A 26,818-nucleotide genomic window follows, 5' to 3' on the forward strand; every position below is an offset into this window, starting at 1 on the left:
CAGCCGGGAGCGCAGAGCCCCGCCCCGCCGGACCCCGCGGCGGAGGCCCGTCAACCTCGCCAGAGGCACCCGGCCGGCGTGCGCCGCTCTCCCCGAGGGGAGTGACTTCGCGGATTCTTACAGAGGGTGAGTCGGGGAGTCCAGCGGCCCTAACCGTGCTAGGCGCTGGGGCGTAAGGGTGCCCCGGAGCCCTTCAACCAGCTTCAGGCTCCGCTCCCCCCGATTCTAAGGCAGAGCGGTTACGGCTCCACACCTGCTCCGGCCCACTCGGTCCGCACCCCCCGCCCCCCCGGCCCAGCACACCTGGAGCCGCAGCGCCGCACCCAGGCGGCGGGAGAGGGCGGGCTGACCATCACCCTGACAGCCCCGGGGGCCAATCCGGGGGCGCGGCCGCCGCCGCAGACCAACCGCAGGGCGTCCCGGAGACCCCGCCGAGCCAGCGTCGCGACTCCCCGAGCGCCGGGGGTCCCTCGAGGCCGCAGACGAAGGCGCGGCAGCCCCAAGACGGCGAGGAAAGGCTCGCGAGAGAAGAGAAGGCCAGCAGGGAAGGACTCACCCGCCGGGCCCGGAAGGGTCACTTCTCCCCGCAGGGCGACATCTCGGGTCCGGCCGCGAAGCCGACCCGCCTCCGACCCGCCGACCCGCCGCCTCCGCCGCCGCCCGCCGCCTGTTTCGAAAGGACCAATGGGAAGGCGGGGGAGGGCGCGGCCGCAGGCTCCGCCCCGGGCGGGGGAGGGCGCGGCTGCAGAGTCCCTCCCGCCCCGAGATGGGGGAGGGCACGGCCGCAGGGCCCCCGTCTCCCTCCCCCCCCCCACCCCGGGCCTCCGGGCGCGCCCGACCCCCGCGCGCACCTCACTGGGCCGGGGGCGCCCGCCTGCCGCCGCCCGGAGTCTCTCACGTCGCGGGGCCAAGCCCCGTTCTCCACCTAAAGGCAAAGTAGCCCCTCGGTGTCACGGAGCGAGGCCCCCCGTCTGGCCCCCCGGCGACCGCCACAGCCTGGACATTTGTCCCCGCGGAGTCGCAGGGTGGAGGTCGAGGGTGTGGCCCTGAGTCTCACCCTGATGTGTTGGGAGCCCCCCCCCACGCCCCGACCCCGAGCACCGGAGATCTGGCTGTCGGGGGGGCGCCCGGTTTCCGGAGACAAACGCACCCCCCGGGAGTGGGCGTGCTGTGCTTCCCTTCCCGAGGGAAGGCTCTTCCTGGAGAGTCGGCGTTGAAAGATGGGGAGGATTGCAGCTGCCAGCCCCAGCTGTGGGCGGACACCGGGTGCTGGCGCTGATTTCAGGAAACACACAAAAACCAACCTCATCCTGGTGAGGGAGACTTACTGGCCCAGACGGCCGAGATAAAGCAGAAACTGGACCTCCATGTAGAGGTGCATAGGTCTCTGATAACTGTAAGTGTAATGTGACTTGTAAAGGGGCGGGGGGGGGGGGTGTCAGTGGCCAAAAGCCTGGAGGCCCAGATCCTTCCCCTTTTAGTTTGATTTTGTGAAATCACCTCGCCTCTCTGGGCCTCAGTTTCTCATCTGTAAAATGGTCGACCTTCTGTTGACCTGGAATGATGTTCTCTCTCTAGTGTTTATTCCTTCCTTCGTTCATTAAAAACCCTGAGGGGGTCCTGCTGCTGCTCTGCAGTGGAAACGAAAATGAAGAAGATTCCACGAAAATGAAAAAAACGGTGCCTGCCTTCGAAGTGCTCAGCAGCCTGAAGGCTCAATGGAGGTCTGCAAAGGAAGGAACACCTGACAGCCTTGGAAGGTGATGGTCAGAGGTTTGAAAGGAGCCGAGAGTTTTGAAGGATAATTAGGAATCTGACAAGAGCATGGATAATTGGGAATAAGGAGTGCTTTCCAGGCGGAGAGAACACATAGTTCCAGAGATATGAGAGCACCTGAAATGTTCCTGGAATAGTAGTTTTGAGAGACTAAAGATTGGAGATTGAGAGCTAGATCAAGCTGGAAGAGTAGGCACCGATGAAAGATCTGGTAGATGCTGAAGAGTTTAGAATTTTTCTTGCAGTCATTTGGGATTGGTTATATAAAAAAAAAGGAGTGGTAGGATGGTGTGTTTTACGGAAACATTTTTTTCAAGGATTTTTGAAGAATGGAATGAGACTGGTGACAATTCCAAAAACTAAATTCAACAATTACCTAAACTAATTCAAAAGAGGTGGAGAGAAAGAAGTCTCTGGAGATACCTAAGAAAGCTGACTTACCTGCATTTTGGTTTGGGGTATGTTCAGTCTCAAGTGTGAGAGGAGCATGCAGGTAGGGGTGTTCAGAAGTGGTTTAATTGGTTGGGGCAGGAGACACAGATTTGAAAGGTTAATTCACAAACATCATTGAGTGCTTGCTCTGCACCAGACTCTGCCACAGCAGGAAGGGTCCTGTTCTCACAGAGCTTATACTCTTGGTTGTAAGACAGTCAGCCAAAACTTGGCATGTCCTGGTAGTTGAACCTGACACCCTTTCATGGTTGCTCCTTCTTTTTTACTGAAGTTGCTCCCAGAACCCTTTGGTCCCGCCATCTGCCATAGATTAATTTTCACCAATTGTTCAAATAAACGTATGTTTTACAGTATTTCTGTTGAAAACTAAGGACAGTTTGTCATATTCCTTCATGTAGCCAAATTTCAAAGTGGAGTTGTAGCTTTCAATTGGATTTATTGAGTACCAACATCAGAACCTGTACACTTTTCTATAAAACTTTAAGAGTTGTTTGATGAGCCAATAGTTAACAATTTTTTCCTACATGCATACTACATGCATAAACATTTAAATTCCACTTATTAAAAATTGAAAGTATGCTATACTCCTATATGTACATGAGCGTCCTTTCTCTACACCCCCCATCCCACTTAATATTTCTAAACCATTTACTGAAACTTTGACATATTTTAGGGTATTTTATGCTTGCTTTCCTTTTATTCTCATTGTCTATGTGATTTGTCTTGGTAACTTATGTACCTTATAAAGATATGACAGGAGGAAAATGAATCTGCAATCAGAAAGTCTAAACAATCTCCTCTCTTTAAGTCCATATCCCTGACTGGTTAGAGATATATGTTGGCGGAGAACTCCCACCTCAATTATTTGATTCGTGTTGCTTTTCCCTTCTGTATAGGAAGGAAGGAAGTACTCGTGTTGTTTTCTGAACCTCATTTCTACATCAGCTCTCAGTACCCCTCTCCCTCAGTGCACTCACCATCTTACCTATCTTGATTTTAACACTACAATTAGTAATTGAGGGTTCCACCTAATGAGGTGAAATTTACTTTCATGTGTAGATTTTCTAATTGGTGGTTAGGCTAATACCTATACTTTAGAGGTTCTTATTTTACTGTAAATTACCATGGTTGCAACATACAGAGCAAGCATTGCCCATCATTTTCATCAGGTGACAAAGTCTAATAGATGTGACTTTGCCAGGATTGTGAAGGTGTGCCCCCACTTTAAGAAAACGCATGCTTGGAAATCTAAATTTTAAGTTATTACATTGGAATGATCATTGATCCGACTAATCAAATAGCCTGAAGCATATACGCCTTGAATGTTGAGATATGATTTGGCTTTTTCACAGCCCTGCAAAGAATTACTTAAAACTGCATTGCAATTTAAAGCAACTGCATTGCTTAAAACATACTGTAGTGACAAACAAAAGTGGATTAAGGACTTAAATGTGAGACCTGAAACCACTGGAATTCTAGAAGAGAGCACAGGCAGTAGTTTTCCTTACATCAACCATAGCAACATTTTTCTAGATATGTCTCCTGAGCGAGGGAAACAAAAGCAAAAATAAACTATTAGGACTACATCAAAATAAAAAGCTTTCTTCAAAGAAAACAATAAAACTAAAAGGCAACATACAGAATGGGAGAACATATTTGTAAATGACGTGTCTGATAAAGGTTAGTATCCAAAATATATAAAGAACTTCTACAACACAACACCAAAAAAACAAAGAATCTGATTAAAAATGGGCAGAAGACATGAATGGACATTTCTCCAAAGAAGTAAAGGTGACCAACAGAAACATGATAAGATGCTCAGCATCACCAATCGTCAGAGAAATGCAAGACCACAAAGAGATATCACCACACACCTGTCAGAATAGCTTAAGTCAGGGCACCTGGTTGGTTCATTTGGTTAGGCACTCTCAATTTCAATTCAGGTCATGATCTTCCTGCTGGGCATGGAGCCTGTTTAAGATTCCCTCTCCCTCTCCCTCAGTTCCTTCCTCTATAACCCCCTCTCTTAAAAAAAGAAGGAAGGAAGGAAGGAAGGAAGGAAGGAAGGAAGGAAGGAAGGAAGGAAGGAAGGAAGGAAGGGGAAAGGGAGAGAAGAAAGAAGAAGAAAGAAAGGAAGGAAGGAAGAAAGAAAGAAAGGCTAAAGTCAAGTAGTCAAATACACAAAGAACCACAAGAAATTCAAGAAGCAACAAGTGTTGACAAGGATGTGGAAAAAAAGGAAGTCTCATGCACGGTTGGTGGGGATGCAAACTGGTGCAGCTACTGTGGAAAACAGTGTGGAGGTTCCTCAAAAAGTTAAAAATAGAACTACCACATGACCCAGTAATTCCACTGCTGGGTAGTTACTCAAAGACTACAAAACCACTAACTTAAAAAGAAACATGCACCCCTAAGTCTATTACAGCATTATTTACAACAGCCAAGATACGGGAGCAGCCCAAGGGTCTATCAGCAGATACACACACACACATACATACATGTATAGTGGGATATTACTCAGGCATAAAGAAAGAATGAAATCTTGCCATTTTCAAGGACATGGATAGAGCTAGGGAGCATAATAATGCTAAGTGAAATAAGTCAGAGAAAAAACAAATACCCTATGATTTCACTCATTTGTGGAATTTAAGAAACAAAACAAAGAGAAAAAAGAGACAAACCAAAAAAACTCTTTTAACTATAGACTCTTAACAATAGAGAACAAACTGACAGTCATCAGAGGGGAGGGAGTGTGGGATGGGTGACATAGGGGGTGGGGGTGAAGGGTACACTGTTCTTGGGGAGCACTGAGTAGTGTACAGAAGTGTTCAATCACCACATTGCACCCCTGAAACTCATATAACACCGCATGTTAAGTAATGCTGGATTAAAAAAAAAAAACATAGTTGTTAGAGGTTTTTTTGTTTGTTGGGTTTTGTTTTGTTTGCTTTTAATGACTTTATTAGTTATTGTTCTGCATTATGTGGCTGCTGCTGCTGCTGCTGTTGCATTTAATGCTCTGACACTATTGAGTGTCAATCGATGAACACACCTTGTGTGAAGTACTGGGTAAAATTTGGGGGCAATAGAAGGTTTGATTTATTCCTAATTAACTATTCATTCAGCAGATAGCCTATTGAGAGCCTACTACATTAAAAACAACACTAAGCTTAAAGAAATGTTACAGATTTACATGAACAAATATTGTGTGAAAGTAATTAAATGAGGTCAAATTTTATAACAACAGCTGTGATTAATGCTAAAATGTTATATCTATGTAGTGGATGGAATAGTGTTCCTTCCCCTATAAATCCCCCAAAATTCATGTCCATCTGGAATCTTAGAAGGTGACCTTATTTGGAAATAAGATCTTTACCAATTACCTGCTCCCCCCCTCAATTTTTATAATTTGCTAGTATGGTTCTCAGACCTAAAGAAAACAGTTTACTTACTGGTTTATTATAAAGGGTACAACTTGGTAAGTAATAGCCAAATGGAAGAGGCATAGGGTAAGGTATGGGAGTAGAGGAGAGGACCTGGAGCTTCCGTGCTCTCTCTAGTGTGTTCTATGCTCTTCACCTCAGTATGTTCATGGACCCAGAAGTTCTCAAGATGCATCATTTAGGCATTTTTATGGAAAACCCATTACATAGGCATGACTGATTAAATCCTTGGCCATTGGTGATTGACCTCAACCTCTGGGATTGTCTCCCCATCTCGGAGTCTGGGAATAGGGCCAAAAAAGCCAGCTTTCTAATCACATGATTGGTTCTTCTAGCAATCATCACCCTTCCTAAAGCACGTAGAGCCCCTCCTTCCATTATCTTGTTAGCATAAACTCAGGTCTGGTTGAAAGCAGCTCATTACAAATAAAAGGTGCTCCTTTCACCCCATCAGGAAATTCCAAGGGTTTTAGAAAGCCCTGTGTCAGGAACTGGGAACAAAGGGCCTATATGTATTATTTTATCACAATTCATTTTCATAAGCATTATTATTTGCCATTACAAAGTCTTACCTACATGAATGAATCCATACCTACGTGATTAACTCCTAGTTCGGTCTGTAGTGTGCCCCTTAATTCAGCTCATTCCCCATCACTTTCCCTACAAATTCCCTGTGATCTGGGAAACACCAAACCACATTCTGTTCCTCAAACCGAATCTCCTCCTTCAGGCATTCAGAAGCCGGCTTCCCTGTCTGATGTGTCCTTTCCTTACCACCTATCTCCCTTGAGGGGCCTGCAACTTCCCACTTTTCACCCATTAGCTAAATTCCTAGAGATCTTAGGCGCTGGTATCTACATTTCCAGATGGTGAAACGGAGGCTTGGGAAGGGTTTTGCCAAGGGTTGTCTCTCCCCAGATTACTTGTGCTTTTTAACACCTGCACCTCACCAGCCCCTGCTTGTGCTCCTGCCACCCTTGCATCCCGTTCCCTCTCACAGCCTCTATGGAGGTCCTGGCTATAGCCTTTCAAGCCCAGAGGAAATGCCACCTCCTCCTCCTCCAGGAGACTTGCCCAGTGAGCCCACAGAACTTGTCTCTGCACCTCTTTGCAAACCCCTCCAGGCCAGGACTGTGACCTTGAGGGACCTTGTACTTAGTGGGGACTCAAGTCTTGTTGTTGTAGCAAGTAGAATCCAAGTAATGCTAGCCCCGCTTGTTCCCTTTCCCACTGTGTTTAGGACTTCAGGGTGGTTCTAATTTTTTTTTTTAATTTTTTTTGTTCTAATATTTTAATACAGAAAAACCTTTTGTGTGCTAAGCAAGCTCCATTGTGTCTGACTTCAGCAGAAAGGGGTATATATAAGGCCATTGCTCATAGGAGGTGTTTTATGGTATTCACCCAAGGATGATGGGGAGAAGACTACAGCAGTGTAACAATGAATGAAGGAAATGAACTAATTCCTGGTTTGGGGGAAGTATACAACAGCTGTGCACCCAGCTGTAGAAGTGTTTTCCAAAAGCAAAACAAAACAAACCAAAAAAAAAAAAAAACAGATTAATTATATGCACTGAAGCCAAAGTTAAGTGCTTTTAAGAGAGAAAAGGGAATATCCCATCACTGGAGTTATTTGCATTTGTAAACCAGACTTCAAGACCCTAACTTTGGAAAGGGTTTGCTTGAGGGAATACTTTATTTGAGAATCATTAGCTTTTCTGAATGCTACTTCTTTGACTTCAAAGAAAATGAAATGATCTGAGGGCCATTACAAATAAATGAATATTCACCAGGGCTGCTTCTGGGATGAGAAAAAAAAAAAAAACATTTGTATTGTGAGAGTTTATCTTTTTGTAAACTACCCATCACCACCACCACCACCACCACCACACACACACACACACACACACACACACACACACACAAATGCCAAGCCCAACAGGATGTCGTTCACCATTTAAAGAAACGAGTTTCTGTATTTTTCAGATTTTGTTCCAAGAGAAAAGCCTACTGCCATTATGTTCAGTTTATTGCCAAAATTGAACACAACTCTTTGATAAAATATATGTGATGATGTAAGATAAGAGCAAAATGAAGTTTTCCCTATCTCAACCGATGGAAGTGCAGAATGATCAATGGAGCAAGGCGAGCAGGACGGCCCGTTTGGACCAAAGAGTCCCTGAAGCCTTGTCAAATGCCATGCGGAGAAAGCAATGTTATCTAGCTCAGTATTTACAACTTTGGAAGTCGCATAATCACTGCATAAATATCCGCCAAAGTTCTTGCGTGAAACCAGGTACAAATGAAACAAAAAAAGTCATACATCAGACATATTGTGAGGAAAATGAAGCACTGGATGCTCTTGCCCTGTCACACTCCTCACTGCACATCCCAGATTTCACAGAGAAGCGGGGTGAACTTGTGGTCATTCACTCTCCATGACATCAGCATCTCTGCGTGGTGATGATTGAATGTCCGCAATTCAGTCAGGCGACCCAGGAGACAGGCAAAATGTTGAGGATTTTCAGGCTGATAAATCTTGCACAACTTTTGTAGCACATCAAGCAGGGGTTCCTGAAGCTTCTCTACCGCCTCCCTGTCCTTGATGTATTGTCTGTCTGTGTCGAGGTTTAAAATAAAGTTACATTTTAAAATTGAATTAAAATTAAATGGGTTAAAAAATGGGTTCTTGAGGAGCATCAATTTGGCGTGATTATAGCAACAAGAACTTGCTTGCAATGTGACTTATAAGTGCGCGCTCTTAAATGTATATATTAAGTGTCTTAACGTGCTGAATTTTTACACACACACACACACACACACACACACACATATTTTCATATAATCACAACTAGATCAAGATATAGAACATTTACTACTCCCCAAACTCTCCTTCCAGTCTGTGCCCCCAAAAGTGACCCATATGGTGGGTGTAGGCATCACTTCTAGTGGGTACATTCTAAGTAGCAGAACTGCCAGGCCACAGGGTAGGTATGTGTGGACTTTAGTATACAGAACCAAAAAGGTTTTCTTTAATTATTTGTATTATGGTAAAACAAACAAAATGACCATTAGCTTCTGCCTCGATATTATGTGTAAGAATGGTTTAAAGCTAATGTTGAAATTATGCTTTACAAATCACACACGTGGCATTACTCTCAGATAATTAAAATAATCCAAAAATACATGTGCAGAGATGTTCATTTTGACATTGTTTAAAACCACACACACACACACACACACACACACACACACACAATTGAAACATCCTGTACAGCCAAAAACGGTAACCATCATGTAAAGGATTGTACATCAACATTATGCATATCTGATTCTACAAACTTTCACTAATATAATCTCATTTTGAAAGAGAGAGAGAGCGCGCATGGGCACAGCGGGCTCCATCTCACTACCCTGAGATTGTGGCCTGAGCCCGAATCAAGAGTCTGACGCTTAACCAAAGAGCCACCCAGGTGCCCCCATTACTGATATAATTTTTTAATGACATAGAAAAATAAACTAAAAAAAAAAAAAGATAGTATGTTCCCTATTATGCTTAAAGTATGTGATTCCATTTAACTTCCTGTTCACATATCAATCCCTTAGAAAAGCCTTTTCTGTGGGCCTCTGGGTGGCTCAGTAGTTGAGCATCTGCCTTTGGCTCAGGGCATGATCCTGGGGTCCTGGGATCGAGTCCCACATCGGGCTCCCCACAGGGAGCCTGCTTCTCCCTCTGCCTTTGTCTCTGTCTCTCTGTGTTTCTCATGAATAAAGAAGATATATTTTTTAAAAGCCCTGCCCCCACTTTCTTTCCTTATATCCTCATCTTTATATATATTTTTTAGCATTACCACCTCCTGAAAAGTATTTTTGCTTCCTCATTTATTGCCTTTCTCACCCCAGTGGAATGCAAGCTCCACGCAGCCATCTCCGGCCCATTTCTTTATTGCTGTCTCCCCCAGCATCTGGAACCATGTTCAGTGCATAGTAGGTACTCAAAACGCAATTATTCAGTGCATGAGTGCTATGTTTAGGGAAAAGGGCTGAGAAGAACTGCATTGAAATTTTAACAACGATCTCCCAGGAGGGGTGGGATTATAGGGCCGTTTCCCGGTTTCTTTCTGCCTCTGTGTCGTTCAGATCTTCTCTAAGAAATGTTATTACTGTCATACTGGGGAAGAAGCAGAATAAACGAATGGCATAAAAATTAAAACACAGCAACAAGGGATCCCTGGGTGGCTCAGCGGTTTGGCAACTGCCTTTGGCCCAGGGCGCGATCCTGGAGATCCGGGATCGAATCCCACGTCAGGCTCCCAGTGCATGGAGCCTGCTTCTCCCTCTGCCTATGTCTCTGCCTATCTCTCTCTCACTGTGTGCCTATCATAAAAAATTTTAAAAAAATAGATTCTTTAAAAAAAAACAAAACACAGCAACGAAATTACCTGGAGAGAGGATGACGATTGCTGTAAGCAGAGCATACTCTTCTTGCGTCATTTTCAGTTCGGCAACACTTTTATAAAAACTAAACATGGGCGTTATGTACTCATCTGAGATACCTACGGGGAAGAGATGACAAATTGCAGAGGCATAAGACAATTTTCAGACGACGAAAGAGTGTAAAGCTACGAACACACTGTACATACACACACAGGTTAGGATTACACAAAATGCACAGGTAATTACTATATATCATGTGTCTAGTCAAAGGCAAGTCATATCAAAGAAGGTCAGTTAACAAAATCCTCAGAATATCACCTCCTTAGTGACTTGTGCATCCTGATTTCAGCAGTGCCTTTTGTTGGGTCACTATGGCCTGATAATAAATGATAATGTTCTCAAATTGCCCCCCAAAAACCCTCTCAACTTCACCATTCTCTACATAGGGTTTGGTTAATCTTTTTAGTATAAATATCTATAATCAAGGTAGAGGTAGCATTTTAAACAACCAACCAAAAAGTTATTGTTGTTAAGCCCAAAGGTATAAATGTCTCCACTTAATACATCAGCTAGGGTTCTTCCCACAGTTCTGCTGCCTACCAGGGCATTGGTACCTGGCCCTTCTCTTCAAAGTTGATATGTCCAAAATCAAAAATAACCACATACACAACTAAACTCCTCATCTTCTTCCAAATCCATCCCTTTCTTGGTCTCCCCCTTCTCAGTGACTAATATCCTCACCCAGCTGCCCTGACCTGACACCTGACACTCGGCCGTCTCTCTAACTCAGGCAGGTGCCAAGTCCTAGGACTTGACCTGCTGCCTTATTGGGTGCTCCCTCTCCTCTTCACAACACCTGGAATTGACTTAGTTTAAATCCTTATTTCTTTTCATCTGGATTCCGGCAACTGCCTGCCCGCCAATCCTTCTGTCTTCAGTCCCAGAATCACAAAATTCAAATCACACCCTGTTCCCCCCAGTTCTTATAAACTTTCAAAAAGTCTCTGTTGCTTTTGTTATAAGTGTTTTACATGGGAAACTCCAGGCCCTGTCCCCTGCCGATCCCACCACCTGCTACTCACCTACATGGTAGTAGTAGGATCCACGTGCTTTAAGCACTCATCGTGTATTAGGCACTATTTCCCAGCCATTATGCTAGAATTCCGAGCCTAATACCCCATAAGGTAGGTACTGAGAAGTCATATAATTTGCCCCAAGACACACAGTTGGTGAGAGATGGAGGCAGGATTCAAACCACAGCTAGCAGGCTCGAGAGTCCTGGCTCCCGGCTGTCACTAGGCTGCACAACATCTCTATCACACAGCCTTGTCCAGCTACTGGGAGCTCCCTAAATAATCCACACTGCCCAGTTTTTGTATTGTCTCTCCTTAGAACGTCCTCCGCCTCCTTGATCTAGCTTGTACCTCTTCATAATTGAAGATGCCTTTGTGTCACTTCCTCCGCTCATTCAACAAGTATTAATTTTGTGCCTGTTCTGTGCATGGCTCCCATTCAGAAGAGCTTCGACTGGGGAATTACAGAGGAAAAAAAGGAGAACGAGGAAGAGGAGAAAAAAACCATGGGAATTAAAACGATAAAAAGAAAAAAAGAAAAAAGACAATGATGTGACTTATGGATGAATTAAGATGAACATGAATTTCCCAGAATTGGTCCACAATAAATAGACTGTTCTCTTCCGTTCCAAATCAGACCTAGAGCCAGACAGCTTTGGCCAAACCAAACTAGAATACAGTTGGATTCTGGACACTAAGGAGCACGATTATCATCTAATATGCTTCACAGAATCAGAAAGTCTGAATCCTTAGATTTAGAATAGTCTAAAGACCTTTCCCAAACCGAGTCCCTGGCCTTCCTCTCTTTAGTTTAAATACCACACTTTTCTTCCCCTTTGACTTTTGATTCTTCCATTGACCCCAGTGGGCTCTCTTTACAACGGCGTCTTTGTTAAGCAACTTGCATATTACGTCACATGGAAGATTCCAGCTTCCACAGATTGAACCGAATACCCATGACCAAACTAGATACGAATTTAAAATGCCGAAGGTTGAAGTATGTGGGCCTGGGAATACCAGTCCTGGTTTCCAGAAAACAGGGAGGTTAAGAGTTAGGGAGCCAGCTCTAAGTTTGAAACCTGACCTATGACTTGACGAACGTAAACTCCATGAACCTTGGTTTCTTCATCTGTGAAATGTGAATTATAGCAATGGCATCATATGATATCTGCGGAGTGCTTAGCATGATGCCATGATAGAGTTTGATAGCAAACTCTCAGTAAATGTTGGAACAAATACTATTATTGTTATTCAGGAAATTGGATCAATTTTAGTTCATGAGTTCATTTTTAACTCAGTTCATTTTAATTTTAGTTAGATTAAGGTCACTTACTTGTGTATTTACAAAGCTACATTTTTGTTGTGTTTTTACCCTCTGCACTTCCCCAGAGATGAATACAAATTGGTTGATCAGTGATTTGCTCCAGGATTTTTCTAGGTATTAAAGCTAAAACTAAGATCTATATTTCCCCGGGAAGGTTGCACTTTTTCAATTTATTTTTTTTAAAGATTTTATTTATTTATTCATGAGAGCCACAGAGAGAGAGAAAGAGAGAGAGAGAGAGGCAGAGACACAGACAGAGGAAGAAGCAGGCTCCATGGAGGGAGCCCAACGTGGGACTCGATCCTGGATCTCCAGGATCACGCCCTGGGGTGAAGGCGGCGCTAAACCACTGAGCCACGCGGGCTGCACTCTTTTTTACTTTAAAAAAGAAAAATGGCACCCGTCATTTGTGGCTACCTGAAATAATAACACACAACTACACTATTTTTTAAAATGGTATACAAAGATTTGGTGATAATACTAAAAGTGGTTGATTTTAAAATATTTAATTTTTAGAAATCATCTTTGACTACCTAATTTCCTATCTTGTCTTTCTAAATCCCCATTAACCTTCCAAAAATGTCACCTCTGTTAGCTATCTAATTACAGGAAAAAAATGAGGTAAAGAAATTTGTTACAATTGTTCGTGTTGTACATGTTGTACAAGCTGACAGTGAATAAAGTGAAAATGTGGAAAATCATAGAATTTTAAGTCACAGACATTTTTCTAAAATTTGAATTTCCTTCCCTTTGCCTCCAGACTTCTCTGAGGCCAGCAGCCACCCCACCAGGGGCCCCGGGGCCACGGGTTCAGCCGATTACCATGGGCTCTGTGGCAAACCAGCAGTTTACTGGTGGCTGGGCCAAGGCACCAGAGGAGGCCGCTGCTCCTGCGCGGTGCCAGCATCTGTAAGTGGTTCGACGTGCGCATGGGGTTCGGCTTCCTGTCCATGACCACCCACGAGGGGGACGTGCTTGACCCTCCCGGTGGATGTCTTTGTGCACCAGAGCAAGCTGCACATGGAGGGCTTCCGGAGGGTGAGGCGGTGGAGTTCACCTTCAGGAGTCTGCTGAAGGCTTAGAATCTATCTGGGTCACCGGGCCTGCTGCGGTATTTGTATTGGGAGTGAGAGGCAGCCCAAAGGGAGGAACATGCAGAAGCGCAGATCAAAGGGAGACAGGTGCTACTGTTGAGGTCTAGAACACCATCCAAGGAACGCAAGCTGCCACCCCAGCCCAAGAAAGGCCACTTGTGCCAGAGCTTCAGCCATATGGTGGCCTCGTGTCCACTGAAGGCCCAGCAGGCCCTCAGCTCACAGGGAAAGCCAGCCTACTTTCAGGAGGAAGAAGAAGAAGGGATCCATAGCCCTGCCCTACTCCCAGAGGCCCAGAATTGAGCTACAGTGGGTGGGGGCAATTCCTTTGTGATTAGGAAGTTTGGGGGAGAGAGTGGAGAAAGTGGGGACTAGGTGGGTAGGGGGCAGCTGGCTCTGCCATGTATCTCAGGCCGGGGTCCCACAGCATCACCCCCACTTCCCTCTTGGCAGGGTAGAGGGGAAGGGGTGAGGCAAATGAACTACAACCATGCTCTATCCAAATGCCTGTGAGGGTCTGGAGAAAATTCCTCCCCATGTGCTTTACCTGAGTCTCCACCCTCAGATCTCCAGCTTTTGAAAGTGGCCTGGATAGGGAAGTTGTTTTCCTTTCAAAAAAGGACATGTAATAATAATTTTTCCCAAGCCAGAGTGTAGAGATAAAGCATAAGACCAGATTGATGGGCTCAACCCACAAACCACTATATTCTGTGGAGAGGGAATCTCTAAGGGGTATGGCAGGGTTTTCCCACATCTTGTCTCATAATCCACTCTTGGGATAGGGTACTGAAGACTGTCCCAAGCAATGGGTTGTGACAGTAGCCACAGGGATTGTTGGGGGAATAGCGACAGACCTCCTGCTCCCAAGCTTAATCCCACCCCATTCTGGGCCAATAGGATTTTATTTGTTCCCTTAGACAACCGCACCTTGGGCCCCACTTTCTCCAGGATGCCAACTGTACTAGCTGTGTGCGAATGATGTATCTTGTGCATTTTAACTTTTTTCTTTCATAATATAAATATTCTGGTTTTTGTATTTTTGTGTATTTTAATCTTAAGGACCTCATTCCTGCACTGTGTTCTCAGGTACATGGGCAATCTCAGGGATAAGTCAGCAGCAGCTCCAGGTCTCACAGCAGGAACACTTTTTTGTTTTATCACCGGGGAGAACAACTATCTGGAGTGCATAGCCTATTGAACTACCTCATTTTTGCCAATTAGATCTGGCTTTTCTGCCATAGTGTTCTCTTGAAACCCCTACCTTCAGTGTTCCATAGGAGATGAGGTTTTAACTCAGTTGCCCCATGACTTGATCTCCTTCTACTGGAAGATTGGAAATTGGTCTGAACAGGAAAAGCTGGTATAGGAAGTAACATTAGGAGAGGCCACACCAGCTGAAAGGTGTGGAGGGGAAGCCAGGATTAGTCAAGGGTTGTCTATACGTGTAATAAAGGATTCCTGTTCCGGACTTCTAATCTCAGGGCACTGGACTCATTTTACATACCAGATCCATCCTTTGCTGGATTGGGCTAGGCATACCATGCACAACAGGGTGTGCATGTGTGTGTGTGTGTGTGTGTGTGTGTGTGTGTGTGTGTGTGTGTGTGCATGTGCGCACATGTTTTAAAGATGAGTTGGTAAGGATAGGTTTAAGAATAGTAACTCTAGGGCAGCCCTGGTGGCTCAGCAGTTTAGCGCTGCCTTCGGCCCAGGGTGGGATCCTGGAGACCCAGGATCGAGTCCCATGTCAGGCTCCCTGCATGGAGCCTGCTTCTCCTTCTGCCTGTGTTGTGTCTCTGCTTCTCTCTCTGAGCCTCTTATGAATAAATAAATAAAATATTTTTTTAAAAAAAGAATAGTAACTCTAGAACCCATCTTGAGCTGCCCAGAAATGGGGTGTATGAAGCAAAGGCTAACTTTCTTAACCTTTATAAATTCTGGGCTTTTCTTGTTGGCTTCAGGGAGACCACAAGCCATGGCAGTGCCTAAAGCCAGTCTTGCCCTGCTGCAGCGGTGATTAGTGTCATGGTAGCTAAAGGATAAAAGAAGGTTTTATTTAATATGCTGTGAGATCACCACAAACCTACCTCACTGTGTTGAAATGGGGCAGATGCAACAGAACACATTGAGTGATAAGCGTCTGATCCTGGGTTCTTGTCTCCCCTGCTTGCTGCCCCCCCTAGTGATTGTATTTGTCTGGGTTTTGTAGGTCTTCATGAACAGCTGATTGGGTGATTGCTAGGTGGCCTGGTTTGTGTACATATAATGTGTTGGTCTTCTCCATGTTCTTTTGGGGTTTTATTGTTTACAAACTTCTTTTGATATTGAGAAAAATAGCCAAATCATCTTTGACAAAAGGTTCTGCACCAGGAAAAGACACTGGAACATAGCTTGGTGACCCCTCTTGAAGTGTGGCCGCCTTGGACTATCCTTTTGTGTTCCCTTCCCGTATTTCCTTTTTTGAGCCAGATCTTCTGTCCTAAAAACTTGACTCCTACCTTACCCCTCTCCCATCCCCCTTCCCAAGAAAAGGCCCCACACATACAAATTTCACATTCTGAAGAAGCAAAGAACACTTCCTCCCTTGTTCCCAATCTCCTGTGTCAAGACCATTCTTTGATGTGATTCATACTAATACACTTGTATTTGGATGGAACAAACCTATTTTAATCTCTCCAGTCTGAGGATAGAGGGAAGCAGAAGCAATGAGAGGGGACTGGAATGTAGAAAGTAGGGTCAGGAGACCAAGAAAGGAAGATGAATGTATATCCAAGTCACTAAGGAACTTTTTCTTTTTTTATGCAGGTGCAAGAAACTTCTGTCAACGTGGCCGCAAGATTGTTTAATAGGAGACGGATGAATGTTAACTCATGTTTACTGCTAGAAACCAAAGCTTTGTGTGAAATCTTGAACTTTTTGGGGTGGGGGTAGGTGGTAGGAAAGCTTTACCTCTATTCTTAACCTGATTCCTTCCCCTCATTTCTAAACTGCAAGAGACTGAGCCCTCTTGGGCTTTAGTGACTCCATCTCTGGGGAGTGTTTATTTGATGGTTGATGTTGCTGTGCTGGGTACTTCCTTTCTCACTTGCTATTGTCTTGTAACACACATGCTGACCCTTCTCCCTTCTCTCTTTACCTTGGAAAAATACAATGAATAAAAACTTATTGGTACTGAAAAAATTTTTTTGAATTTCCTACAGCATGGATCAAATATAAATCTGCTTTTATAATTGGAGTTAATAATGAGAATTAACCACAGCACGGTCAACAAAAGAGTGTCTTAAGTGTTTATGGACCAGCAACTTCTAACCTAAGAAATGTAACAATAATATCATTCCAAAGGGGCAATCTCTTCTTGTTTTCTTGCCTCCTCCTTTCTGGAGATTGCTCAATTTTTTTCTTTTTTTCTCTTATGCCCAATAGCTGACTTTTGGCCACACGGGGGGGCTATTTTCTAACTTAACAACAAAGACAACTGCGGCAAAGTTCTTTTTTAAAAAGTAAAGGAAGGGAAAAGAAATGTTGGGAAATATCAGGAAGGGAGACAGAACATAAAGACTCCTAACTCGGGGAAACGAACTAGGGGTGGTGGAAGGGGAGGAGGGCGGGTGTTGGAGGGGAATGGGTGACGGGCACTGAGGTAGACACTTGACGGGATGAGCACTGGGTGTTTTTCTGTATGTTGGTAAATTGAACACCAATAAAAATTAATTAAAAAAAATAAAAATAAAAAGTATGTTTCTACTTCTCTGTTTTTCCTTTTTTTAAAAAAAAGAGGTATGTAACTGATACATTAATTGTTCAATAATCAGAAATATTCTTTGGGAGAAAAATTATTTGCTAGAATAAACTCTATGCTATTTTAAGTTATTTTGAATGTAAATGTCACTTACTTCCTAACGAACTTCCAAGTTTTTTGGGAACAAAAATAAAGCAGAGGGATGTGTGTGTGATACAAGAATACCTATTGTATAAGACACAATTCCTGGAATTTTAAATACCTCTATATGATGTATTATAGTTGATGGGATCAAGAGAGGCCAAGAATCTTATTTAAAAATGATGCTTTCTGGCAATGCCTGGGTGGCTCAGAGGTTGACCGTCTGCCTTTGGCTCAGGGCATGATCCCGGAGTCCTGGGATCAAGTCCCACATTGGGCTCCCTGCATAGAGACTGCTTCTCCCTCTGCCTATGTCTCTGCCTCTCTCTCTGTGTGTCTCATGAATAAATAAAATCTTTTTAAAAAATAAAATTAAAATAAAAATGTTGCTTTTTGCTCAAAACCATGTAAATTTGACAACTTTCTAGAAATGACAGCACCCCATAACATGGATGTTATGGTCTATGTCTCTGACATGGCGTACAGAGCAATGTTTGCCTTCTGCTTTCCTTTCTAACTGAGCTCCCTCCATGCCAGTAATTTCTCTAGTTGCTAACGACCACAACTCTTGGCTCCTGAAGCTGATTCGGATCACTGTCCACACCACTCATCTACCTTCTCCTACCCCACCCCACCCCCACGGCATGTACTATGGCAGAGGCAGACTGAAGCTCCAGCCCGGGACCCGGCCACTGTTGGCCTCATCTTCCTTGTCAGAGGTTGGGGTAGTCAGCAACAGTACAATTCTAGCCAATGAGACGAAGTCTACTCCCGGAGCTCTCAAGAAAGAGGCCTATATTCAGGAAGAGGTCATTGTGTTTCCTTATTAAGTTTCTTTTCCCTTTGGCCGTTTTTTGCTGCCTCGAAATGCGCTGGCCAGGAAGACAATCAGCCCGAGGGTAAAGCCAATACATCAAGGATAGTACAGCCCAAATTTGAAAAAGACTTATCTTTCTGATAAAGTGTTGAGCTCCCTAATTAACCAGTTCCCCTGCCACCGTTCCTCTGGGTTCCTCATTTGAACTAATGTCCTTACTATTTTTAGGCCATGTTAAATCGGATTTTCTGTTATCATCAGCCAAAACTATCCTAACAGATAGTTCCTCTGACAAATAAGATACATTTTTAATGTCTTCATGCTTTTTTGCCTGAAATGTAAGGCAGGATTCCTGTGAGGCTGGGACACATCACTCATGTTTCAAGGTGGCATTCAAATTTTGCTTCCTCTGTAGAGCTTTCCCTGTCATAGTAAAGCAGAATCAGTTGCTTTCTTCTCCAGGTTCATTTCTATTGCATCTGTCACAATTCATAATCTCTCCTTCCCAATAAAGCGTGAAATGTCAGAAAAAATTCTACGAGAACAGGAACCAATGCTGTATTCCCAATGCCTGGCACACTGCCTGACCACTCAGGGGTGCTCCATAGAGGTTTCTCATTCATCTCTGTATCCTCTGTAACTAGCATCCTGCCCAAGGCATGGCAGAGATTCTCAAATGTCTGCTAAATTGGGCAACATTCAGTTTTGCTAGTTCCTTGCAGTGAAGGTGACATAGTTCTGAGACATCATGGGGCAAGGGATGCCATTAAGACCATGGAATCATTCCCATGGTGTTAAGAGATTGGACCCTACCTCTATTTCAACTGCTAAATTCTACCTGGCGAGGCATTTGTGCCATACCTTGGGCCCTAATTAAAAAGTGGCCATCAAATTAACAATTCAAAAAGTAACTACTTTCAATATAAGATATTTAATTGGAAATAATTTAATAAATAACATGCTTCCCATTTGTCCTAGTGGCTAAAGGTTAGCTGCTAAATTAGATCTCTCTGGTGCTTAGGAGTTGCCAGGGTTTGGACCATCAAGTTCCAGATTCATCCCAGCACAATTCACCAATTTTCGTATACCACATGTATGCCGGGCACTGTGATAATGTTGGGAATAACCTTCTAGCAGTAAACAGATTAATAGAAGCAGATACATAAATAAACACATAATGTCCAATACTGGACAAATATAAAAGGCTTAGGGAATAGAGCTAAGAGCCAATGAAAATGCTAACTCATATATTAATTTCTTTCTCTTATTTTTTTTAAAAAAGGCTTTTTTTGTACACTTTGAACCCCAAATTTGTCCATGCCAAAATTACTGCACAATCACTTTGAAAAACTAAACGAGGTTTAAGAACTCTAAATTTTGACATTTACTTTTCTTATAAATATGGCCATCAAATTAACAATTCAAAAAGTAACTACTTTCAATATAAGATATTTAATTGGAAATAATTTAATTTTCGTTCTTAACATTTCCAACCCTTTTTCCATGGTTAGTATCTGAACTGATAATCAGCCTCCATCAGCTTCTTTAGAAAAGTTAGTTCTTACAATTGTTTTCATTTGTTGCCAAAGCTAAACCAATGAAATCGTGTGTATTCAAAGAGCAGAAAAACAGGCACAGTATCCTGCACAGAGCACACTTTACTATGTGACTATAAACTAGCCACAACTCCATCACGCTGATAAGGTTCACGCATTTCTCTGACACCTCTGCCTGGATTCCACTCACTTTACCATTTACTTAAAGCCAACTTCAAGTCCCTACCTGTTCCTTACACATTCTTTCTCAGCCAAAGGGCAGGAATCGTGTTTTGGTAGGTCTGCATTCCTATGAACCTATTGTAGAGCAAATATTAGACCTTGGGGAGTGACGGGTGCACTATACAGAAAGAGCACTATGCTTTGAGTTGGATCACCTGCTTTCATCTCCTGGCGATCTGCTGATTAGTGGTGTGTCGCTGGGCAGGCCAGTTAGCTTCTCTAAGCCTGTTTCTTCATCTATATAATAGGAGCCTAACACCCACCTTTAGGGGCCACTGAGAGTACGGACATGATGCGGTGTATAAAAGTAAACCATTGCAAAATCGCAAGATATATTGCCATCCTGAGAAAGACAAATGAGTTGAATATTTCATGTATGTCTGTTATGGGAATTAAAAAATGGCCAAAGAATACCATCAATTTCAGAGATTACTTATATTTGAAGTTAATAGAACAAGTTGCACTGTTCTGTGAAAAGTTACTGCTCAGTTCCTTAATGTTAAAATGTAAACTCATTCAACGTTAGCAATGTCAGCCCTGTCATATTTTATCATATGATTATTCCTATTTTTAATGAACATTTCAGCTTTAAACCCTAGTTTGCATAATACTACTTTAGGAACAATGTAATTGAAGCACTAGAATCACATAGAAACAACCTGACTACGGGTTATATCAGATATAAATGTTCTGAAGCCTCAATTAACATAAATAAACACTATAACCCTCATTAAGTAAATGTATCTCAGGAGATGGTACTTTTGTTTATGTAATTGGGATTTAATAATAGCAAACAAAAAAGTATGAATTTGAAGAACAAGCAAGGAAATTTCACATTATATTCTTTAAAGAGTTCTGCAGGCATAGGTGAGGCAACTGAGATGTTAACGTTTCTCTAGAATTAAATGTAAACTCGAAAGAAGAGTGTGTTATATTTGCATAAGAATAAAAAGTTATTCTGAAAGGTCATCTTGCGAGTTCAGGTTTTTATGTGGTGTGTGGCAGAGGCAATGGTCTGAAAATACACTGGGAGAAACAAATTCATAAATATTAATAAATGGAAGAAGCATCATTATAGATAATAAAATACGAAGCAGCATGCGAGTTTGGATGGTTTTCATTGTCACAATATGTGGTTGATGTTTGGGTAAAGTAATCTATTTATGAACTAGAGGCATGCATATTTATTTGTACAGTTCACATTCTACAAAACTTCATCCTTGAACTTTTCTGAAACTTGAAAAATCGCAAGTTCTGAAATCTGTTAATTAAGCAAGGTGGGTTTTTTTTCTTTTTTATTGCCTATTTTTATCTTTTTTTTTTAATTTTTATTTATTTATGATAGTCACAGAGAGAGAGAGAGAGGCAGAGATACAGGCAGAGGGAGAAGCAGGCTCCATGCACCGGGAGCCTGACGTGGGATTCGATCCCGGGTCTCCAGGATCGCGCCCTGGGCCAAAGGCAGGCGCCAAACCGCTGCGCCACCCAGGGATCCCTATTGCCTATTTTTAATCTGTAAGACTCTCACCATTTCTCACCTAGTTAGGGCATTGATCTCTTTATAGAGACCTGCTTCCCGTCTCAGTCCCTCAAAAACTTCCTTCATATTACTGCTTGAAAGATCTTTCTACAGTGCTGCCGTGGTCATGTTACATCTGCTCAAAACATTATGAAGATACTTCATGATATAAGAATGACATTAAACTATTTTCGTGGTGTTCAATGTCCTTAAGTATCTAGCAGTTACCACATTTCACCTTCATAAATACTATTTTTCAGCAATATCAAAGTATTCGTGAGTCCTTATATGTGGGTGCTTTTTCACACGTCCATATCTTTGCACTTGCAATTTCTATATTATTATAATTTAATGGCTATATCTCTTGGAATGCCTTTCTCAGACTTTTGTGGCTTGACAAGTTCTAAACCATTCTCCATGATTCACTTGTCAACTTTGTAAGTCTTTTTGACTCACCAAGGAGATTCAGGGAAGGCAAGTGCATCTTTCTGCTTCAATTTCATTTTGTATACACGTCCTTCGTGCAGTTACACTGCATATTGTTTTAGAATCCTTTGCTTATACATCTTCCCCATTAGTCTGTAGGCCCCCAGAGGACAAAGACTATATTTCTTCATGTCCATACCCTCAATAATTATACAAAGTTAGGCACAAAGCACGTATTCAGTGTATATTTGTTGAGTAGAAAGATCTCCTTATTTGTGCCCATTGATTAATAACTCATTTCTTGGGATGCCTGGGTGGCTCAGTGGTTGAGCGACTGACTTCAGCTCAGGTGGTGATCCCTGAGTCCCACTGGGAGCCTGCTTCTCCCTCTGCCTGTGTCTCTGCCTCTCTCTGTGTGTCTCTCATGATTAAATAAATAAAATGTAAAAAAGTATTACTCATTTCTCCCTCTTAGGCAATGGGCATAAATTTTCAGTTAAGCAAGATGATATTGGCTATACTACATTGTACCAAGAGGCAACACTACTGTATTACACACCTACAATTTTGCTAATAGGGTAGATCTCATGTTAAGTGTTCTTATTACAATTTTTAAAAATTCAAGATATTCAAGTAGTTGCCCAAATGACTGGCTAAACAAGCAGTCAGAAAAATTGATTAGTTAAGAGAAGACAAGCAGTGAGACTTTTAGAGCTGGAGGTACCTTAGAGGTTACCTGAGTCAGCCCTTCTTCTCTCTTACCCCCAGCCTCCTGGATGGCTGGACAAACAGATGAAAACACACACGCGCGCGTGCGCACGCACACACACTGTATACATTCCAGCACATGTAAAATAAAATCTGCCCAGCACCAGAATCCCTATCTCTTTATAATATACTGTCTTTCAAAGGGTAAAGTTCTCCAACAATGTTTCTCAGATCCTTTCCCTTCTCTCCATTTCTTCTGGGAGTGCATTCTTGAAACCTCCTGCCTCTTAAGAGGTATTTCCCATCCTAACTATCCTAACATTGCATTACACTTGTTCTAGTCGCTTGTAAAGGATAATACTTTGGAAAGAAAGGATCTGGAGACATCATTTCTTCTCTCATTCATCCCTCCCTTCTCAATCCATATATAAAGTATCTTGGGAAAATAAAGATTTGTAGAGCATGGTTGATGTTTTTCCTCCCCTGCTTAAAATTCTTCAGTGTCTTCCTCTTTCTTAGAAAATAAAGAATAAAGCCTTTAGCCTAACATTCAAGACCCTCAGTCATTTGATTCTGACTCTTAAAAGTTTTCTATTTCCCTTTGATGTGACCCTTAATCCAATCAAACTCAACTATTCATTCTTCTATGTGCATAACCTAAGCTTTCTTGCCTCAGTCCTTTGTTTCTGCTGGTCCTTCCCTCTTGAACCTCCACCCTGAATATCCACATGTAGTGTCATCAAGACTTAGCTTGCCAGTGAAATCTTCCCAGAGCCCTACCAAGTAGAAGCCACTCCTATCTCATTCTCTTCTACATTTTATTATAACTCTCTACATACAGTTCATGTCTTCCTAATAGACTATAAGCTGCCTAGGGGAAAGAAGATGCCTGGTTCCTCGCTTCACTGCCTCCACAGTACCTTGCCCTTAAGTATATTTTAAGCTAATAAATCAATGGATATACAGGCATGATTCATCTTCTTAAAATGTATATTCTTTAAATCTGCCGATGATGATAATTATGCTTTCAGTGTTGGAGAAGAAAACACAATGACTACAGGATGGCTGCTTTTACAATATAACTTCCAATTTTTCGATTATTTTTCTTATATCACAAATGCAGAACTGATTTTATAAGTACTTACACTTGTTCTAGTCACTCGTAAAAGGATAATACTTTGGAAAGAAAGGATCTTGAGACATAATTTCATCTCATTCATCCCTTCCTTCCCAATCCATATATAAAGTATTTCAGAAAAATTAAAACTTACCCTATTTTAAGACTCTTTTAAGATAAATTGCACAGAGTTCCTGGAAATTTATCCCAATGTCTCTTAGCCCTTTCTTTTTTTTTTCTTAGCCCTTTCTGTCACAGTATTCCTCCACAAGAAGTTCAACTCATACTATTATTTCATTTTGTCTCTTGAGAGGCAGTATAGCATAGTGGTTTAGACACAAGGCTCCTGAAATCAGGTTTTCTGTAAGTCTCTGGGAAAGTTACTAACCATTCTCTGTGTCAGTTTCCTTGTCTATTAAATTTGAACAATAATAGTACTTATTTCGTAGGACTTTGCAAGGATTTGATGAAATCCTATATGTAAATTATTTAGAACAGTGTCTAAAACCTAGTAAGTGATGTATAAATATTGCTACTAATAATTCTTTTATTTTGCTTTGAATAGAGATGGATAATAGTTTGATCCATAGTCATTCATACGTGAGGGTTTTGGAACAAATGAATCTTTCTTCTGGACTGATAATCCCAGCTCCTGTATGCTGTTTTTTTTTTTTATCAGACTAGTTTTCCAAACTTTTAAAAATTTACTCCTTTGGTCCTTAATATAGGGCAAAGAGTATTTTTAGTATTTTGCTAATACAACCCTCTGAAAGCGCCACCTATTTAACACATATCTTTTTAGAGCCATTCATCCATACTAGTCACAATGGGCATTTGACTTTGCATAGGATAGGCAAGAAGCCTGCCTTCATGGGATGTACAAATTCTAACTTGGAGTGGCAAACTCTTTATCACTAACCAAATCACTTACCACTCTTCCGAATTCTTTCTTCCAATAGGTCAGCATGTCCAGCTGGAAGTTTTTTATTGAAAATCTCAGCTGAACGGAGGAACATAGCTTCAACTGCAGACCCTTTCAGCAAAGCAATCTGATCTTCATGGTCCAAAGTCTGAAATCCTGGATGAAGATGATAATCAAATCAATATCAAAAAATTGTGAGTGCCATAATACAATATTTCATCATCACTATCATCCCCATTGATAAAGCATTTCCATAAAGTGATTTTATAATTGTTTTAAAATTGAGTAGTCAGGCTGGGTCATTATCTATTGTTCTCTCCCAAAAAGAAGCTGACTTTTATTTTTAATGAGTAGGATTTGTCGAACAAGTTGGTTAAAAAAGAATGGCAGATCCACACCAAAAATACATATCATGGCAGAACAGGCTGATGCAGATGAAGCAACCCTCAGAAATTAGAAGAAAAGAGATACTCTTTGAGCCATTATATTAGTCGCATCTGATGTCACAGGGTCAACTCTATAGAATGGAAGCATCCACAAACCAGAAAAAAATCTTTACATGTATCCAGACATTACTTGGCTGACTCTTCAGTCAATTTGGAGAATGGGGGAATTTGAAAAAAAAATCAAAGTCATGTTGAGATATCTGCTTTGAACTCATTGCTGTACGATGCAGGGTAGAAAATATCAGAGATATATGGGAACAAATTGATAACCTAAAGGAATATAACCCCATTTGGAAAATCTAAATTCTTTATCCTGGCTTATAATCCACAGTCCCAGAAGCCTCCCTGACATGATTGCTTCCTCCTCCTTCCCCTCACTCATTGTGTTCTAGCCACACTGACCTCTGGTGCTGCTGTGAACATACAAGCTTGCTTTGCTTCAGGGGTATACTCTTCCCCAGCTATCCCCATGTCTCACTCTCCCATTGTATGCAGGTCTCTGCTTCAAGATGACCCTACTAAAATAATACACCCCAGAATTCACTGGTTCCTACCTCCTTTATTTTTTATTCATACAATTTACCACTACCTGACATAATAAATTAATTTGCATATTTGTCAATTGTCTGCCACCTCTAATAGAGTACAAACTTCTTGAGGGCAGAGACTTTGCCATTTTGTTCACTTTTGTATCCCCAGTGCCTGGCACATAATTGATATCCAAGAATTAAGTGTTGAATAAATGGATAACTGAATACATGGGAAACAAACACAAGCTCCTATGCACATCTACACACACACACACACACACACACACACACACACAACACATGTAAGAATAAACTAATACCATCAGGGTCCAAATGGCTTAGAAAAGTATCAAGTAACAAGGGGAGTTTAGAGAAGAGAGTAATGCTGAGGATTAAGGATCATTCTTAGTGAATCTAAGAGCTCCTTTGAGGGCAGGAGCCATTCCTTGCAGAGTCTCCAGCACCCTGGACAGTGCCTCGCACTGAGTATGTTCCACCAACTGCAGAATGAAACCATTCATCTCTCACAAACACCTTTTCATTATTGATATTCCATCAATAATATCAATAATAAATTATTATTACTATTTATAATAATATAATTCCCATTATTATTTTTAAGATATTAATTTTAACTATATTGTTACCATTATTAAAATTTCTTTTTCTTGAGTTTTGGATCTTTTCTTTCCTTCTGTATTTTACTTTTTTTCCCTTCTGCTTTCTTCATTTTTTAAAAATTTATTTATTTTTAAGTAATCTCTGCTCCTAATGTGGGGCTTGAACTCACAATGCCAAGGTTAAGAGTCACATGCCCTCTCAAGTGAGCTAGCCAGGTGCTTTTGCTTTACTCATTAAACATATATTAATTGTACTCTTTCCTCCCCTCAGGACCTAGTCTAAGCAACCAGGAATAAAGAGGTATGTTAGTTATTGCCATTGCCTTCAGAAAAACAACCTTTTATAAATAGGATTTTTTTTCTTCAATTATTTTGTGGTTCAAGACCAGCAGATCATTTGAACTGAAAAACTCCCTTTTCACAAACAACCAAAAACATCATATTTCTCCCTTTCTTTA

At 42.0% G+C, this 26,818-nt stretch overlaps 2 protein-coding genes and 1 pseudogene across 6 annotated transcripts in view; 1 reads left to right on the forward strand and 2 right to left on the reverse strand.

Annotated features, from left to right (window-relative positions):
* Positions 1–658, reverse strand: part of GAS2L3 (growth arrest specific 2 like 3) — a 36,817-nt gene extending 36,159 nt beyond the window's left edge. The window contains exon 1 of one of the 2 annotated variants that reach the window (XM_041738282.1): positions 557–658. The gene's annotated coding sequence lies outside the window, so the exon portion shown is untranslated. The remainder of the gene's footprint in view (positions 1–556) is intronic. The other variant, XM_041738279.1, reaches the window with a different exon arrangement.
* Positions 13–15,155, forward strand: LOC121481172 (annotated as a pseudogene).
* The window catches only part of NR1H4 (nuclear receptor subfamily 1 group H member 4), a 73,743-nt gene continuing 54,581 nt past the window's right edge, over positions 7,657–26,818 (reverse strand). For all 4 annotated transcript variants that reach the window (XM_041738288.1, XM_041738286.1, XM_041738285.1 and 1 more), the window contains 3 exons: positions 24,774–24,920; positions 10,112–10,225; positions 7,657–8,287 (listed from right to left, as the gene is read on the reverse strand). In XM_041738288.1, coding sequence (XP_041594222.1) covers positions 8,049–8,287; positions 10,112–10,225; positions 24,774–24,920 — 500 coding nt within the window. In that variant the 3' untranslated portion in view covers positions 7,657–8,048. The remainder of the gene's footprint in view (positions 8,288–10,111; positions 10,226–24,773; positions 24,921–26,818) is intronic.

The sequence above is a fragment of the Vulpes lagopus genome, chromosome 23 (genome assembly GCF_018345385.1).
Source record: "Vulpes lagopus strain Blue_001 chromosome 23, ASM1834538v1, whole genome shotgun sequence".
Lineage (NCBI taxonomy): Eukaryota > Metazoa > Chordata > Mammalia > Carnivora > Canidae > Vulpes > Vulpes lagopus.